The sequence below is a fragment of the Quercus robur genome, chromosome 3 (genome assembly GCF_932294415.1).
Source record: "Quercus robur chromosome 3, dhQueRobu3.1, whole genome shotgun sequence".
NCBI lineage: Eukaryota > Viridiplantae > Streptophyta > Magnoliopsida > Fagales > Fagaceae > Quercus > Quercus robur.
In genome coordinates this window covers 26612090-26632476 of record NC_065536.1, presented here as the reverse complement: position 1 = coordinate 26632476, position 20387 = coordinate 26612090, and the positions used below count along the sequence as shown (strand labels likewise).

The window sequence follows — 20387 nt, the reverse complement described above, 5'->3', positions numbered from 1 at the left end:
ATTTTCCAGATGTTACACCAAAAGCACATTTGCGGGAGTTCATCTTATGCTGATACTTTCTTAGGCGGGTGAACACAGATCGTAGATCTGCCAGATGGTCTTCCCTCCTTTTTGTTTTAACCACCAAATCATCGACATAACACTCCACGTATTTATGAAGTACATTATCAAAGATCTTCTGCATGGCCCGTTGATAAGTAGTACCAGCATTCTTTAGTCCAAAAGGCATCACTTTGTAACAGTAAATTCCCTTAGGGGTACGGAAAGCTGTAAGCTGCTCATCCCTAGGATTCATTCGAATTTGGTTGTAACTCGAAGATCCATCCATGAAAGATAAAGCTTCATGACCGATAGTGGCATCAACCATGACCTCAGTGATGGGTAATGGAAAATCATCCTTGGGACATGCATTGTTCAAATCACGGAAGTCAACGCACACTCGGATTTGTCCATTCTTCTTCTTGACAGGGACGATGTTAGCGATCCATTTCGGGTACTGCACTTCACGAATGAAGCCTGCTTCAATGAGCTTATTGACCTCGGTTTCTATTTGAGGGATAAGCTCTGGCCGAAAGCGTCTTTGAGCTTGTTTGACTGGGCGCACGCCCTTCTTTACGGCCAAATGGTGTAGAGCAATACTCGGATTGAGCTCAGGCATTTCCTTGTAAGTCCAAGCGAACACATCTTTATACTCTACTAGGAGCTTGAGGTATCCTTCTTCTTCTTCAGGGGTGAGAAGTGCACTAATGAAAGTTGGTCGGGGTTCTTCAACAGTCCCTAAATTGATCTCTTTAAGTTCATCAACTGTAGCTTGTCCTCCATCTTCCAAAGCTGGAGGAGCTTTATCGACCTCTTCATTGGTTGCTTCAGCATCTGACAGTGTACCCTCTTCTATTGTAATATGAAACGAGGATGATACCTCTTCAATTTCCTCATCATGGATATGTGACTGACTTGTATGTACAATTTTTCGTCTTTTGACTTTGAGCGATCCTTCAGTGTTGATCTCCAAGGCGAAGTTACGTTTCATGCGTGAAGGAATGCTACTGCGGATCTCATCATTAGCTTTCTTCTTCCTTCGAACGTCAAAGTTTATTGATCTTTGAGAATGACTAACAATAGGCCTTTTTGTTGCCCCCAGTCGATCAAAGACCGATTTACAAGCAAGAGTGTCCCGATTTGGTGTTAAACAAGCTGTATTTAACCTATCGAACACTGTGATTCGTGATGACGAGGCCTCGATGCGATCAAACACTGAAACACGGGGTGAAGAATGGTCTTTTCTTTGATTGGAACTTTCGCCGACCTCCACTGTTATGTATTGGGAACTCGAAGGATCGCTTCTTTTCTTGATCCATATCTGAGCTGGTTGTTCAGGACCATAACCTAATCCGGTCTTTAGGATAGGAATTTCATGCCCTTCAAGCCTCATTTTCCTTTGTGTTTTGCTAAGGCCATGCATCTTTTCTCCAGTGGCTTCTGGAATTAACTTCCCTAAGTCCTCTTGTTTTTAGAAATCGTAGCCTGCTTTGGCTAACAACCTATATGCCTTTGGGTCGAACCATTCTTTCGTCTGTTCACTTGGTAGAATACCATGCTTTATTGGACTCTGCGAAGATCTCACGAATCCTTTTAACGGCTTCGAGGGTAAAGGATTTGTGGATGAAGTTAAAGGCATAACATGATTTTCTTTCAATATGGCTACATCCTCCATCGTGAGCTTTGCAGGAAGCCTTCCCACGTCTTTTGTAGGTTGAAGGCATTCCGTGAATGGTGATTGTCCATTCTTGCAGTGTGATAATGGTATATACCGGAGGAATGGTTCTGGACCTTTCTTTGGGGAAGAAATGTCCTTTTTGGCGATGAATTTAACGTGCTCCTCTTCACCCTGTTTACCTTTTATAGATGGGATCTCAACTGGAAGAACCTCACTAGAAATGTCTTCTTTTGCATAAAATTTTGCATCAGCAAAATGAGCTTCGGTTTCTGCAAAAGGCTTTAAATCGGCATCAAACTTTTTTATTCCATTTTGAAAGAACTTGAAGCATTGATGCAAGGTCAACGGCACTATTCCATTTTCATGGATCCAAGGACGTCCTAACAACATATTGTAGGTCGTCTTAGCGTCAATGACGTGGAACAAGACATTGTTTTTCAACTCTCCAATGATCAATTCTAGGCGGATCAGGCCGATTGCACGTTGTCCTCCTTGGTTAAAACTTTGGATGACCAAACGGCTGTGTGATAATTCTTCCATAGTAAAACCCAGTCGTTTCATGGTCATTTTTGGAAGTATGTTAACGGCTGAACCTCCGTCAACAAGGATACGCTCAATCCTTTGCTCACGAGCATAACCAGAGACATAAAGTGGGCAATTGTGGGGCTTAGAGCCTAACAATAGATCCTCGTCAGTGAAGGTTAAGTTTGGAGAGCATGCGTAACATCCCTGTGTTTCTTGAAGCATATTGGTATGAGGGGCGTATATCTCTGGTTTTTCAAGAGCTTGGGTGAGCACTTCTTTTGGTGATATGGAGGATTGCAAGGGTTTAACTTCATCGACCTGAGATTGGAGTTCCTCTAAAGATGACGAGGTCTCTTTTGGATCACCATGGTCAACGTCCTCCTTTTCGTCCTGAATTTCGCAACGAGAGACTATGTGGACAGCCTCCGCTGAGTCATTTTGAAAGAATTTTCTGGGGAGGAATTCTTCCAATGTGATGAGCTTTCAAGATTTTCGGGTTTGTGCTGAATCTTTATACACTTTTGTTCCTAGTCTCTCTTGCCTCTCATAACTCATTCTTTTTTACCAAGGCTGAATCTGGTTTTGTGCTCTTTTGGACTCTTGGGTGATCAAATGAAGAGGGAATGCTCGTTTCTTCTTCCATCTCTTGCGAACAACCATCGTCCAGCCTTCTTCCTCATCCATCATTGACCTTTTACCATCATTTGACTTATAATGAGGTGCTTTTTGTGAGAGCTGAACTTGAACTGGTTTCACAGAACCAAACTGGATGAGCGTGGTATTTGCCCCTTGCTTAGTAGTCGGAGACAGGGAACTAGGTAACCCACAAGAAAATGTGACAAGGTTTGACTGAGCAACATCATTAAAATCCAAGTCAATTTTCCTTTCCTTGGCTAGCTTCATGATGAGTTCTTTAAGAACAAAACATTTTTGGATTGGATGACTTATGATGCGATGATACTTACAATAGTTCGAGTCATCAACTTTCCTCATCTCTTCCGGTAGTTTGCATTCTGGCAATTCAATTAATTTCAACTTGAGCAATTGTTCTAGCATTTCAAGCATATCGGCGTCTAGGAAAGGATAGACCTTTTGTTCCCATTCCTTAAGTGATGAGTGACGCGTCTCACGCTGTTGACCTCCTTCGGGCCTCTTTTCATTGGCCTCCACATTTTTTGTTGAAATTTTGACTGGGGCAGTATTGACATTCATTGAGTCTTTGATATTACTTTTCGCATTCCTGTCATTTTTCCTTATTTCCCGTCTTTCTTTCCTTTCCTCAAGTACGGGAAGTTTCGTATTTCCATGGCTAGAGATACTTAATTCCATGTCATGTGCACGAGTTGCCAACTCTTCAAATGTTCGGGGCTTTACTCCTTGAAGGATGTAAAGAAGTCCCCAATGCATGCCTTGAATGCACATCTCTATAGCAAATATTTTAGTAAGTCTATCCTTGCAATCTAGACTCAAAGAACGCCACCGATTGATATAATCAACGATGGGCTCATCCTTCCACTGTTTAGTATTGGTAAGCTCCATCATGCTTACCGTGCGTCGTGTGCTGTAGAATCGATTGAGAAACTCCCTTTCAAGTTGTTCCCAGCTATCGATTGACTCGGGATCTAAGTTTGTATACCAATCAAAGGCATTCCCCTTTAGGGAACGGACAAACTGCTTTACAAAGAGGCCTCCTTAAGTCCCTGCATTCTCGCAGGTTTCTACAAAGTGAGCAATGTGTTGCTTAGGGTTTCCTTTGCCATCAAATTACAAGAACTTGGGAGGTTGATACCCATTTGGCATTCTCATGTTATCAATGCGCTTTGTATAGGGTTTGGAATATATGAGAGAACTTGTGGAAGAACCTCCATATTGTGCCCGAATGGTATTTGTAATCTTATCCTGTAGTTGTTGGACAGATATCGAGGCTATTGAGGCGGAATGTCCGTGTTGAGAAGTGCCTTCACCTCCTTTTCCTTTATCACCCTTGGCGTTTTCTCCCTTGAAGGTAAAGCCAGGCGGGTGCTCAGGGCCAAGACTTGATTCACCCGAATCTTGTACCTCTAGCTTATTCATTAGGGTTGCAATTTTGATGTCCTTTTCTTCAAGTGCCTTTGTGAGAAGGATGACCCTTTGTTCCATTTCAGCCATCTTTTCTTCCATGGTAGAGGTGTTAGTCATCATTACTGGCATGACCTCTATAGATGATGGAGAAAATGATGAAACAGGATGAGTTAGAGGTACTTCACTCCTTAAGTTTCTCATCACGGGTGAAGAGTTGATAGAAAAGGCCTTTGTTGGGGACGATTCATTACTGATCTCCAAATCTTTCGAGGTAGATGAGTCTTTAGTGGTAGCTTTCCTATTTGCAAGAAAGTCCAGAGAGATGACAACAGTAGATTGGTTTTCTTGGGTTGGTTGAGGTTGGAGTCGATCAAGAGCCTTGGATCGATTGCGAGTGATTGGGCCAACATACTCATCAGCACTGGAATCATCAACCACTGATTTTCGGACATTCTTGCTAGAGGCCATTGAAGCTAGTAGCAAAATGATGTCGAATTTCTTTTCTTTTGAAGGAGAAAGAGATGAGAGGTAGAGATGTCCCACTGGGCGAGCCAAAATTTGTAAGTGACTCAATTTCTAGTTTGAAATAAATCAAATAAGTAAAATAGTTTCACAACTACGAATTTGTAGTGATGATTGTGTGGTACAATTCTCTGTGATTACAAAAGATTGATTCTCTGATTCGATCTCCTTGCAAAACTTATTGATTAAATTTGTGGTAATGTGGTTTTGACTTGAACACAAAATATCTTTCAATTTGGTTGAAGGATGGATCGAAGATTACTGAAACGGAATTACAATGAATCTCTGGCTATGAGCTTGTTTAGAAATTCTCTGTTCTTCGCGTTCTTCGTGTTCTTCGTGTTCTTCGCCTTCGAAGGTTTGTGGTAGAAGTTCTTCGGAGCTTTAGAGGCTTGAATCCGTTGAGCTTCAATGATTTGTGATTTGTTGATGTTTTCGAACACTTTTGGCTTGATTCCCGTGAACTTTAGGATCTAGGCAGATGATCTGGATGATTCTGCTTCGAATGTTCTCTGATTTTGGGGTTGAAGTTCTTGAAGTTCTTGAAGGCTTTGAGGCTTGATCTTCGCAGAGCTTTTTCACTTCTGAATTCTGGTCCTCCTGAATGTCTCAGGAAGGCTTCTATTTATAGGAGTTTGGAGGTGGGTGAGCGACATGTGGCGGAGCTTGATTGGTGACACATGTCACAGCCTGATTGGTCCGCTTAAGTTATCGCTTACACATGCGAGGTTGCTTGTGTCATCGCTTACACGTGCGAAGCTGCTTGTGTCATCACTTACACGTGCGCTGATGTGTGATTGGTTTTTGCATGACACTTGGCGAATTTCCATTGGCTTTTGAATAGTGATAGCAAAACCTAGCAGCAATACATGGTGTTTTTGTAATCGGCTGTATTTTGTGGACTTGATAATGTGACGTGTCAACTTGTCATAGGTCGGGAATTTTGCCTCTTTACAGAGGTCACCGTTGTTAGAATGGCTCTTGGCTCTGGTTAACGGATGTAGCTATGGTACAAACCCATTAAGGTCTTTCAGTGTGCAACACTCTCTCTATGTGGTTAGATCTATTTCTAAAATAAGGGGTTCGATAAGTTGAAAGACCCAAATATTTGGGCTGATCTATTTCTTATGGGTAAATATCTGATGCGAAATTTTTTAATAATAAAAGGATTGCCACGTCATTTTAAAAAATGCATTGTCATTGTTCCGTTAGACATATGAATAAAAACACTTCTAGAAGTAAACGGAGGGATCCATAGTGCTCATTTTTTAAACTTCAAGTACAAATAGAGCTCACTTGAAACTTTAGGAGGCACGATAGATAAACTTAAGGGACCAACAATATAATTTCGCCTTTTTTTAAATTCAAATCAAACGTTATTTAAATCTTCATTTTTCTGATCATGCCTTTTAGGTTATTAAAACTTCTTCTAGAACATGCCTTTTAGGTTTGTAAGGGAAATTCTTCTCCCAAAAAAAAAAAAAAAAAAAAAAAGTTTGAAGGGGAAAAAATTGTTGAGGAAAAAGTATGGAAAAATTTATGAAGTAATTAAAGGAGTTTATAGTGGGTAATTGTAAAAATGGTGGAATTTATATTGTGCATTTAAGTTGCTTTATTATTTCTTGCAAGCTAATCATGAAACTGCACTGAATAAAATCTCACAAAATATAAGGAACAAAATTAATGCAATTACAACACTTTTTGTCATGAAATGAAGCCAACATAAAACATAGTTGTAAGTCACAACTTTACACTAACATATGTTTTTAGGGCATATGTTAATATAACCCAATAAAAAAATATATGATCTTTCTTTATTAGTAAAGACCAGGATCTTACCTCCCAAATATGTAGCCAAGACTGTGCGTTGTTGATAACGTTTTAAAATATATACTTGTTATATACTTATGTGGGTTTTATTTCCTTATTACTATGCTTAATTTGTATAATTAAGTCATGATTTGCATTAGTCCCTATTATTTATCTTTACATAATTTCTTGAATAAGATACTATTCATTGTGTGTAATTTTCTACTTTTAGGAAATCATGTGAGAAAGATGAGTTTATAGGAATTTGTGAGAGAATGAAGGCCAAACTAAAATTAAAGTGGAGCTAAAGGATCGTGTTTAAATGTCTAAGGAGGTGCAGTTGGAGTGCTTGGATCATCTACCATGATTGGAAGCTTCAAATAAGGAAAGAAATCAAAGAGGCAGAATCTGAAAAGGAAAAATTTGATTTGAGTATTGATCAGTATTTGAGGTTTATCTCTCTCATCAAAAATCCAATTGACACAAGACTAGATGAGTTGGAACTGTAACTTAAATATCTACAACTTTCCAGTTTTGAGTTTTGCGAAATTCTCAATTTTTGAAGGCCGAAATTAACTCACAAATTACTGCTGTAAACCTGGACAAAAATTAAAATAGTGAATGTTTTATTTTCTTTGGACACTTTTTACATTAGGATTTTTGAAGGGAGACTGTGTAGAACAAATTTTGGAGAGAAAACCCTGTATTTTCCTTTCTCTAATAGCAGCCTAAACTCTTTGCTAGGGCTAGGGGTTATGTTTCTTCTATACGGTATGAATATTTAATGTGATTCTTCCTAGAATTTTATTAATGACATATTTGATTGTTCAATTAGATTTCTTTTGATGTATTAGTTCTTCCATGCTTTCAATAAGTTCAATCATGTTTTTTTTATTGTTTAGATGAATTTCTAATAGTTTCAAATAGAAATTAGGTTTTAAAGTGAATGAGTTTTTCTGAAAACTTTTCTAATCGCATTATCAATCGAGGTTATCATGTGTTCTTAAATTGTCTTAGTTCAACCGAATCATAAGTGTTTAATTATATAAAAACAATCAATTATGAAATATATATTTTCTTAGATCATAAAGAATTTCATATCGATATAGGGAAACACCTCGATGCCCTAGTATTTACTTTGTTGATTTGAATCAATTTTTATTATTATTCTTGTTAACAATCAACAAGAAAAAGTACTTTTCTTCTTCACCCAAATTACTGTTTAATTATATTGTCTTTGAATTTACCCCGTTCCTTATGGTTCAACCTCGGTATTCCGAGAATTATATTATTACGATCTCCTGCACTTGAGAATGAGCAAGCAATTGTCTGTAGGATCTTCAAGAAAAATGATGGTAATGGAGCCTTTATTGCTGCGCGCAATATCATGGCACAATCGCCAATAGTGGGATTTCCACCCAATTCTATTACCTAAATTATATCATTAAAAAAAAAACATAATTACAAAAGATGCTTGTAAGGTAGTGGTAAAGTTTCCACATCAATGAAATGACCAGTGAATCCTTCAAGCCTAGGTTTTAATATTGTTAGCGTGTATTGGGTTATGGGTTTTAGGCCCACTTTGTTTACTTGTATAGTACTCTTATTTGTACTACACACATCTACCTTATATATAAAGGCACTCATGTATATTACATTATTCTGAGAAATACAATACATTCATTCAGACTATATAAAGGTACTCATGTATATTCTACACATATTTGCCACCTATATGAGTGTCTTTTTGGGTCACCTCTAGACTATCACCACCTTCGCTCCTTTAGTTCTGCTTGTTTATTCTTCTTCAGCCACATGATCATAAAAATCTTGAGCCTCGGTCTAGACTTTGTTGTTTTCTTAGCTATGGTGAAACTCAAAAGTGGTATTGATGTTATGATCCTATCTCTCATTGTCTTTGCATCTCCAGCAATGTTGTCTTTTGGGAATATCGCTCTTTTGTCGAGCTCTCTCACTTTCGTGCCTCCCTATCTACCTCCTTTGTCTTGGAACTTTTTTCAGATGAGCCACATATTCCTTCTATAGTTACTCCTGATCCTCCTATAGACTTCTCTATCCAACCACAAAATATTTTTGATGCCTCTCCTAAATTACCCTCTAATGAACAGGTGGAAGATGAACAAGTCGAAGATGAGCCACCCAACCCTGAGCTTGGGTCCACTGCTCCTGCTCCACTTGAAGATCTTGCACAAGACATTCCACCTCATCACTCAACTCAGATAAGATCCATTCTTACACATTTACTTGACTATCATTGTTATACTATCCTTGCTACACTGCATGAGCCTCACACCTATTGTAAGGCCTCCACTGACCCTTTGTGGCAAATTGCAATGAAAGAAGAACTTGATGCATTATCTAAAAACCATACTTGGGATTTGGTGACCCTCTCCCTTAGGAAATCTGTGCCTGGTTGTAAGTGGATCTACAAGATCAAGACTCGCTCTGATGGGTCCATTGAGTGCTATAAGGCTCGTCCTGTTGCAAAATGTTTTACACAAGAGTAAGGGATTGATTATAAAGAGACCTTTGCTTCGATTACTCGTATTTCATCTGTTCGTGCCCTCTTAGCTGTTGCCGTTGCCAGTAAATGGATGTCAAAAATATCTTCCTTAATGGGAATTCAAGTGAAAAAGTTTATATGCAACCTCCTTTTGGTTTCTCTATTGAATCAAACAAGGTTTGTGGCATTCGACGTGCTTTTTATGGCCTTAAACAAGCTCTAAGAGCTTGGTTTGCCAAGTTCAGCTCCACTATCTTTCACTTGGATTACACTGCCAGTCCTTATGATTTTGCCTTATTTCTTCGTTGCATTGACAAAGGCACCATCTTGCTTCTATTATATGTGGATGCTATGATTATAATTAGTGATGACCTTAGTGGCATTCAAGACCTCAAGGAATTTTTCAGTCAGCAGTTTGAGATGAAAGATTTTGGACATCTCAGCTATTTCTTTGGTCTTGAAATCACTCATTCTACAGATGGTCTTTATATTACTCAAGCCAAATATGCTTCTGAACTTTTGTCTCAAGCTGGACTCACTGATAGCAAGACTATTAATACTCCGATCGAACTGAATATGCATCTGACTCCCTCGAGAGGAAAACCATGGTCTAATCTCTCTCTTTACAAACGATTGGTTGGCAGCCTAGTTTATCTCATTGTCACTCGTCCAAACAATCCTATGCTGTTCACCAAGTGAGCCAGTATCTGTCTGCTCCAAGATTGACTCACTATGCTGTTGTTCTGCGCATTCTTCGATACTTGAAGGGCACTCTCTTCCATTGCCTTTTCTACTTAGCTCAGTTTCCTCTTGTTCTCCGTGCATTCTCTGATGCTGATTAGGTGGGAGATCCCACTGATCACAGATCTACCACTAGTTATTGCTTTCTTTTTTGTTCTTCTCTGATTGCTTGGCAAAGCAAGAAACAAACCCATGTGGCCTGCTCCAGTACTGAAGAAGAATATCGTGTAGTTGCTGATACCACATCTAAGCTCCTTTGGCTACGATGGCTTCTTAAGGACTTAGGTGTATCCACATTCTCTACTACTCCTTTTTATTGTGACAACCAGAGTGCCATTCATATTACTCACAATGATGTCTTTCATGAACAGACTAAACACATTGAGATCAATTGTCATTTTATCCATTATCATCTTGCCCATAGTGCTCTCAAGTTATTCTTGATCTTCTCTAAAGATCAACTTGCAAATATCTTCACCAAGTCACATCCTAAGGGACGCCATCATGCTTTGGTTGACAACTTCAAGTTGGTCTCACATCTACCTTGAGTTTGAGGTGGGTTGTTAAAGTGTATTGGGTTGTGGGCTTTAGGCCCACCTTGTTTATTTGTATAGCACTCTTACTTGTACTACGCACATCTGTCTCCTATATAAAAGCGCTCATATATATTCTATTATTCTGAGAAATACAATACATTTATTCAATATTTCTAACAAATATAATATTAATACATGCTATACGTGTCAAGTTAAGAAAATTCATATATTCATATATAACAAACTTGTTTTGATTCAATAGTTAAAATTGGGGTGGGAAGAAAGGGGGTGGATTTGGCCCCTGGATGTTTCTGTTAAAAATACTAGGAGATGTCAATTAAATTATAAGGCTCTTGGCAAAACAAGTTTCAAAACACACTTATTTTGATAAATTTAGCATTAATCAAAACATTAACTTACAAAAGATTTTTACAACACTTTTTGCTAAACCACTGTCCAGATAAGGGAGGACTCATAAAGCCCTTTTGATTCACTTGGAAAGTGTTAACAACATAACACCAACATTTCATTTTCTGTTCAGCAGCAGAATTTAAACCAAGAACTTCCCAACCTCAACGACCCCTTTCCTACCTTAGTTTTGCTTACTAAAAATAAATGTGATACTTAGGGGTATTACTGAGAACATCAGCTTATACATTATTTACTTTTGAATTTTTAATGCATCAATTATGTTCAAATAGGACTTGATGCTGTAACTCTGGATTAATGCTAGCCTCTAGGTAGTAACTCTTTGATCAAAGACAGACCTTTTATTATTATTATTATTATTTATGGGTAAGTTACCCATGCACCCAATGGATCTTGAACCATAACTTCACCCTCTACCAAGAACTTTTAAGGGAATGTGGTACCATTTGAGCTAGAGCTCATAGGCAAACTCTCAAGTAAGTTCCAATGCAGCCAACGAATTTTCCGGACTGTAAAAGTATTTAGAAAAACAAGTGAATTCTTCTATCTGTTGGGTTGAAAGATGTTTTTAACATAGTCAAAGGTAAAAGGCTACCTTAAGGCACAAAGGCCTTGTATCGCATGAAACATGAGGTGACAAAAAGGTGCTAGACTGACTAGATAGAAGAGTCAAATTCTCAATATAATTTAGGTTTTACAACAAGATTAGAATAAAAGCAATTATAATTTTAAAAAATAAACAAAGGAGGGAGAGGAATTAGTCTCTAGCCTTAGCACCTTGCCTCGTCTGGGTGCCTAGGCAAGCGTCCAACACACCTTGACTTCCATGGATATACCTCAACAGAAATGGATATTTACTAATTAGGTTCATTGCTGCTCTAGTCACTTGTAAGCACAGATACAAATATGCTCTACAATATATACAAAAAGTTCATATAGCATTAAAAAAAAAAAAAATAAAATAAAGCTATGTTAGTAAAACACACTCTTCATCCCATTTTGATGGTCCTTACAAATTCTTGATGCCCAACTACTATCGCCCACTTGAATATGTAGCTAAACCAAAAATGTTAAACAAAAATATAAAATCTGAAAAATCCACTAAATAGTCATTATAGGTGTTTAGAATGTATTATTTTAGTCCGCAAATTGCAAAACAATGCAGGAAAATTCAAAAAATAAAAAACCACAAGTTTCAGGGGTATATTAATATGCAATTTAAAAGTTAATAAAATTGAAATAGAGGGAGTATTAAGTAAACAAATATGTTGCTAATGAGATCAAACTCAAATAGCATTTCCTCTTCTCACGAGAATGTGTAGATGGTGACATAGTGAGTTCAAAATCTGTAATAAAAAGATTGTGTGCATCTAGAAAAATAACATTTTCACACCAGAGAATTTGGAAAGTGGCAGTTACCACCTGCAGTTTGGGAACATGACACTTCTTTTTTATATATAAGTAAATTTATCATATTCTTTATTATAAATAAATAAATAAATAAACCTACCTCATGAACAATACAAAGCACAAGAATGTCTAAAGAATTATAATTAACAGATTGAATTAGCAAACTCGGTGGCAGTACCACTGGTCCACTGTCACTGAGATCCAGAATAGTCAATCATTCAACAAGTAAGAGATGAAAGCCTCAACTATACCTATCATAAAAAAATAAATAAAAAAAGAGACGAAAGCCTCAACTACACTTCCGAGCTTTCCACATGTTCAAAAAAGTACAGCAATTCCGCTCCCACCACAAAAGCCAATTAACTGCAAAAAACACCCAATTAACTGGCAGTAAATCAAATATTATATGCGGCTGCACCCAATTAATTGCAAAAAAATGTCTTATTTGTATAATAATTTTAATAGCTAATCACACACAAAATAATAGTAGCTATTTAACATATAAATATCTATTTTACTGTAATAATTTCTTAGTACTTTTTACTGAATGCAATATCCACTAGCTAAAAACTTCTAAGAATGATAATGAATATCATCATCATCCAATAATAAGCAATTGAGTTTTACTAAGACATTCTCACAATATTTAAATTTTTGTAATGAATGATGGTATATACTACAATTGAAGTTTTTCATCAAATACCTTCAACGATACATAATAAAAAAAAATTCATTCATACTTTTTTCCCTATCATTCTACATCAGCCTAGGTGCAATACTTAGCTTACTTAGTTTTGAATGAACACCCATTTTAGGCAAGAAAAGGAAGAAAAAAAAAAGGCGTATGTCATCGAATTTCCTATTAGATAAATTATAAGTTTCGAAGATTTAAACCTAGAAAATAAATGTTCTTTAGGCAATAAATAATACACCTTATATCACAATTTCAACTTTCTAAGCATTTTTTCATACCATCAAAACTCAAAATACGTGAAAAAGTTTTTGGAATATTAAAATTTAGTGGGAGTATTTTAGACATTACACAATGTAATATTTTAAGAATTATAAGATTTGATTAGAGTTTAACTGAGAGAATAACAATATGACTTATTTGCTCTTTTTCAAAATATTAAGGGAAAAATTGCTTGATTTTAAAGTATAGGAAAGAATTGTAAACTACCCCAAACATAAAGGATGAAAAGTGCATTTATCCTAAGTTTTTTTATTTTAATTTTTTGTGTAAAACTATGTGTTTTAATTAAAATTGTGCTTAAAAATAAAAATACAATAAGAAATACAAAAAGAACTATATGTGAAATAGTGAATTTTGGCTCAACAAAATTGACTAAACCCAAAAAAAAATTCTAGAAACACAACATAATTGTATAACATAATTGTTAGAAACAATAACAATTTCCTATCTATGATTTGTTATGAAAGTGTTGTAAAAAATGTTGTGGATGTCACACTTTTATTTTTCACAATACTTTTATTTTTAATTGTGGTTGGCTCTAGTATAATATTTTTATTATTATTTTATATATTTTAGCCTATAAAGAATTAACACCTCAACTATTGTGAAAATATTGTGGCAATTTGTTGTGATAATATTTTATTTTTTTAAGGTAATATCTCATATGTAGATAAAAAAAATAACAATAAAAAGCGTGTTTAATAGGTGATATTTTCCAACCAAAAAAAAAAAAAAAAGAAAAGAAGAAAGAAGAAAGCTAGTTTTCACAAGAGAAATGTTATATTCACAACATTTTCATAACAAATCATAAAGTAATAGGTTGTTACAGATTGTTATTGATAAACAAAAAAATATTTTCATTGATAAGTTTAAATTAGAACTAATAATAATTTACAACCTATGATTTGTTATAAAAGTGTTGTGAAAAATATTGTGGATGTTACACTTTATTTTTAACAATATCTTTATTTTTAATTGTAGTTGGTTCCAGTATATTTTTTTTTAGCCTATAAAGAATTAATAGTATTAATTTAATACCTCAACAATTACGAAAATATATATTGTGTCAATTTGTTGTGATAATATTTTCTTCTTTTAGGGTAACAACTCATATGCAGATAAAAAAATAAAATATAAAAGTGTGTTCAAGAGGCGATATTTCAAAAAAAAAAAAAAAAAGAACAAGAAAAAAGAAAGCCATTGAAACTATTTGGATGGAATAAACCAAAACTACTGTATCTTTGAGCATTGACCCTTTTTATATATAGATGAGTTTAAATTATAACTAATAATAATTTACCACCTATGATTTGTTATGAAAATGTTGTGAAAATTGTTGTAGATGTAATACTTTTTTTTTTTTCATAATACCTTTATTTTTAGTTGTAGTTAGTTTCAATATGATATTTTTATTATTTTATTTTTCCCTATAGGGATTTAATACGTTTAACAATTGCAAAAATATTATGACAATTTTCTGTTTTAATAGAGTTCAGAATCGATGATATTAAAAAAAAAAAAAGGAAAATGAAAAGAAAGATAGAGAGCTAGCGGAACACTGCCTCTTCAATAAACCAAATGTATTGTAACAATTTACTTATTCGCACTTTTTATATAGATAGATAGAAGGTGTGATAACCCAGGGAGTTGGCCAAGGTGGTTGGGCTCTTGGTCTCAAAGTGCTTGTATTGGACTCGACTAGGTATATTTCCTAGTTCGAGTCCTGCTATCTGCACTTTGAAAAGAATTTCTTAGATCAATACTTTACTCGTTGAAACCCTATTAAAACCCTTGAGAAAACACGGTAGAAAACCAAAAAAAAAAAAAAGAAGATAGAAGGTGTGATTGTACTTTGTTAATTTCAACTTGCTGCGAGCCCATATGATATGGGACCAATAAATATCATTTGTGTGGTGGCATAGGAATTTGGTCCTTATTAGGAAATCCAAGTTCAACTTATTTGGACACTGCGTGAAGCAACCGACTCTATTGACCAAAAGTGGCAATGGTATACCCGAAAACTATATTATATATATTGAGAAAACCAAAAAATGAGAACGAATGTTTCCAGAGTTTGAATAGATTTATAATCCAAGTGTTAATCTTTATTTTTACAGCTGAGTGGAGCCTCCACCTACCACACGTCAGAAAATTGAACAAGTTGAAAGCTGTACGTTCACATAGTCATCATTGATAATTTGACTAATTTAGTCTAAAATAGAAATTAAATTTAATAAGAACGATTGTAAATCCTTTAGTTTATACCAATTAATAAGAACATGTCATATCAAACTTTTACTTAAATTTATTGTAAAATAAATACCACTTAATACACCTAATAACATCTTTTAAAAAAACATTATTTCACGTTTTTAGCCACGAACCTCACTAGACCTCCTTTTGCCACCGCACTATCTCGCCAAACCTCCATGGGTCAGGCTCCTCTCCCGTTAGAAACCCTCCCGTTCTCTCCCTTTTTTGTATAGATAAAAGACACGTAGCAATTAAATGATCTAATGGTTCAAAAAAAGCCAACTCAAACTATCTTTAGTTCTACAATCTTCTACCCTTCGCCTCCCTCTATTCTCTGAAACATCACCACTGCCGGACCCATTCTCTCCTTGTTTTTTAACAAACTCATCAATGTCATCATCGTCTCAAACTTCATCACTTATGAACTTGAGCTTTTCAAAGAAATCAACAAAAAGAACCTTTTTTTTACTATAAGAATGCAGGTATAAAGGTTTAATACCACTTTAAAAAACTGAAGACTTGTTATAATCACAGCCAGAAAATTTAACAGAAATTCAACCCATTTGGCTAACTTTTACTGTCAAAATATGAAAATGAATGATGAAATATTTAATATTTTCACCATTTTGCATCCTAAGAAGCAAAAATACCCAAGCAGCAGTAAATTGGGTTCTAAAAAAAATAAAATAAAATCATTCCCTGCCTAGTGTTCTTCTAGTTTGAAAAACAGAGTGTATAGAAAGCTAGTAGCCAAATCAATCTCCAGGCTTCCGTATGGATTTCATTTATAAGGATAATTACAAACATTTGAAAAATAAAAAGATTACAACAAAAAGGGATAAACTCTAGTTATTTGATGTTATGTGCGACTTTATTTTTTTCTCTAACTTTATCTTCAATAGCTTCAACAAATGGTGATTTACTAGGATTCATATTCTTAACACTTCTACCCATCAGAAACCCACAAAACAAATACAAAACAAAAACAGAAAAATTACTTCTCTGTCGTAATCCCATCTTCATAACCATTGCCATATCCTTCTGTTACCATTGACACCACAAAGAAATTACTCACATCGGAAATCACAACACACAGGTTACCCATCCCTCAACCCAAAATCACTATTTATGCCATCTTCGACAGAGAAACCTAGATAAAGTGAACACTTACCCTCAATCCAGTCAAGCCACTCCACGAAGTATCATGCTGCTACCGAGATCCCACCGGAAGCATTCCTACCCACTCATTGTTGTGCCATTTCAAAAAAAAACCAAGGAGAGAATGGGTCCGACAGTGGTGATGTTGCAGAGAGAAGGGAGAGGTGAAGAATAGGAGATTGCAAGAAATAGGATAGCTTGAAGTGGCTTTTTTTGAACCATTAGATCATTTAGTTGCCACGTGTCCTTTATCTATACAAAAAATGGAGAGAACGGGAGGGTTTCTAACGGGAGAGGAGCTGGAACCAACCTGGATCTGCCGCCACACTACCTCACCGGACAACCCATTAAAAACAGTATAATTCAATATTTACTAAAAGAAAATGCAAATAAAAAAGAAAACCTATTGCCGTGTGAAGCCTGAACACACTGCCTCACCGAACTGGAGAAGTCGCCTGAAACCTACTGAGACTGAAATGTGTTTTTATATGGCAAAACTCAAATCAAATGTTTCTGTCCAAGACTTCCATGGAATTCTTCTAAGTAATCCGTAATAAACAAATGAAATAAAAGGAAAACTTAGATTAACAATACTCCAAATACGAAATCACACCTAATCACACTAAAGATGCATTGAGATTTGAGTTTCATACCTTTCACTCCAAATACGAATCTGAAACTCAATTTTTCTTCTTCTATTTATTTTTAATTTATTAATTAATTTATTTCAAAGGTTAGAAGAATCACACTAAAGATTTGAGGTTCATTCATATAAGATGAGATTCACTGGTGATCGTGACGATTGCGGTTACAGGCGAAGGAGTGAGGTAGCGTGAACAAAGAAGAGTAGAGAAAGACAAGACCGGTATGGACAATAGATCAGTGATGGTGACCTCTGGTGAGCGACGGCTGTGGCGAGCCATGGCAATTGGTTTTTACGGTCAAAGAAAGGGTCTGAGAGAGACGATGAATGAGGTTATTGGGCTTTAATCAGGTGTTTTTCAGATGTATTAGTCTTTAGTTTACTATTTTAAAATGTCTAATGTGGCACTTGTTTATTGGATGGTATACATAAGGACTTTTACAACCGCCTTTATTGAATTTTATCTCGTCTAAAGTAATATATAGTAGACCAAGTCAATCCAATTACTACAAGTTGGCAACTTGCTTTATAATTCGGTAGACCTGGCAGCCGGCAATTATTACGAGGAAAGACAAATTATCATGGTGGCATACGAATAAACAAATAAGTACCTGGTTTTTCTTATAATCGTTAATGGTTTTTCTTATAACCGTGAATCGCGGGTTGTATTTTTCGCAACAAACAATTACCCAGCAAAATAATAATAATATTAAAAAAAAAAAAATGAAGAGAAGTCCAATTTAACCATGGCTTACAAATAGGAACTTCCATCCAACAATCTAACCGACCTTCACTCATTCCTCTCTGCAATCAACCATGGCGCTCTCCAACATGCCTTTTTTCCTTGTTCAACCTCCTCAAAAACTCCAATTTCTTTTCAATCAGCTCTTCATCTTCTTTTTGTTGCTACTTCCCAATGCAATGTCAATTTCCTTCAACTTCACTAGTTTCAACACAGATACTAACCTAACTTTACAGGGTGATGCAGATACGAAACCAGATGGCCGTCTGCAACTCACAAAGGATAGTCTTAATGGCTCCATCGACCGAAGTGTTGGTCGTGCCTTATATCATGAACGAGTTCACCTTTGGGATAATAGCACAGGGAAGCTTAAAGTTACAAACTTCACCACGAACTTCTCTTTTATCATTAAAGCTGTCAATAAGTTTGCTGCTGATGGGCTTGCTTTCTTCATCACACCATTTAATTCTAGTATCCCTAACAATTCAGCAGGCAGGTATCTTGGACTGTTTAGTAATGAAACCGGTATCAACGGCACTCAAAATCAAATTGTTGCCGTTGAGTTTGACACTTACAAAAACTGGTTTGATCCAAGTGTTCCTCATGTGGGAATCGATATCAATTCCATTGTCTCAAAGGTAAATGTGACTTTGCCACCAAGCATTAATATTACAAATGGGTCAACAACAAATGTACGGGTAAGTTACGACTCAGCATCCCAAAATCTTAGTGTGTTCCTTAGTTATGCTACTAAACCAGCATACAGTTGGAATTCTAGTCTTTCATATATTGTTGACTTGACTATTTTGCCGGAATGGGTTAGCGTTGGTTTCTCCGCTACTACAGGTGCAGATACTGAGTTACATACAATACTTTCTTGGTCATTTAGTTCAACTTTAGAGGCTGGAGATGGGAGTACGAAAAAGAAATTGGGGTTGATCATTGGTTTAGCAGTGAGTTCCGGTGTAGTACTGAGTTGTGGTATAGGTCTACTTTGGTTTTTTTGTTGGAGAAAAAGGGCCGGTGGAAATACAGAAGATTCGGGTGATGATGACAATATGGATGATGAATTTGAAAAAGGAACAGGGCCAAGGAGGTTCACATACCGTGAACTTCTCAATGCAACAAACAACTTTGTTGAACGAGGGAAGCTTGGAGAGGGAGGATTTGGAGGAGTTTACAAAGGTCTGTTAAGTGAATCCAATGTGGAAGTTGCAGTTAAGAGGGTCTCAAAAGGATCGAAGCAAGGAAAAAAGGAGTACAAGTCAGAAGTGAAGATCATTAGCCGTTTGAGACATAGGAATTTGGTTCAACTCATTGGTTGGTGCCATGAAAAGCGTGAGTTACTTCTTGTGTATGAGTACATGCCTAATGGAAGCCTTGATTCTCATCTATTTGGAGCAAAGATTATGCTAATATGGCCAGTAAGATATAACATAGCCCAGGGATTGGCTTCTGCATTACTCTACCTTCATGAAGAGTGGGAACAATGTGTAGTGCACAGAGATATAAAGTCTAGCAATATCATGTTGGATTCAAACTTCAATGCCAAACTTGGTGATTTTGGCCTTGCAAGACTTGTAGACCATGAGTTCGGCTTACAAACAACTGTTTTAGCTGGGACCATGGGCTACCTTGCCCCAGAGTGTTTCACCACCGGTACAGCTTCTAAGGAATCCGATGTTTATAGTTTTGGGGTGGTTTGTCTTGAAATTGCATGTGGAAGAAAGCCCGTCGATCCACAGGTGGAACCGAGCAAGGTTAGGCTAGTAGAGTGGGTGTGGGATCTCTATGGAAATGATCAACTCCTTGAAGCCGTTGATCAAAGATTAGGTAAGGAATTTGATGAAGGGGAAATGAAGAGCTTGATGGTGGTTGGATTATGGTGTTGTCATCCTGATCCCACTAGCAGGCCCTCTATAAGGCAAGTAATACACGTTTTTAAGTTTGAAGCTTCTTTGCCCAACCTTCCATCAAAGTTGCCGGTGCCAATGTATGCTGGGGCCCCAATGGACCCATGTAAATTATCCAATACTTCATCGGGTTTCACCAGATCCAAAGATCAAACGCAATGTTCATCTAGTAGTTGTTCTACTAATTCGTCTATGTCAACTGGCCCAAGCAAACCTCTTCTATATTCAAGCAAAGCTGAAGTGAAGTTGGCATCAACTATGCATTAATGTATTTGATAATTCAAACTTTTGTAATGAACTTGAAAACATGCATGTATCACGAATGTAAACTTTTATTTGAAAGTGTCTTTCCTGAATGGTTTGAGAAAATGAAGTATGTTTAAAAGTCCTATTAAGTTAGGCAATGACAAAGTCCATCTTTTTGGTGCTGA

General features: G+C 36.3%; 1 protein-coding gene across 1 annotated transcript in view; it reads left to right on the top strand.

Annotated features, from left to right (window-relative positions):
* LOC126717632 (L-type lectin-domain containing receptor kinase IX.1-like) overlaps positions 1 to 20387 on the top strand; it is a 42282-nt gene extending 21895 nt beyond the window's left edge. The window contains exon 2 of the mRNA XM_050419463.1: positions 18388 to 20387. Within this exon, the coding sequence (XP_050275420.1) occupies positions 18388 to 20223 (1836 nt within the window). The 3' untranslated portion in view covers positions 20224 to 20387. The remainder of the gene's footprint in view (positions 1 to 18387) is intronic.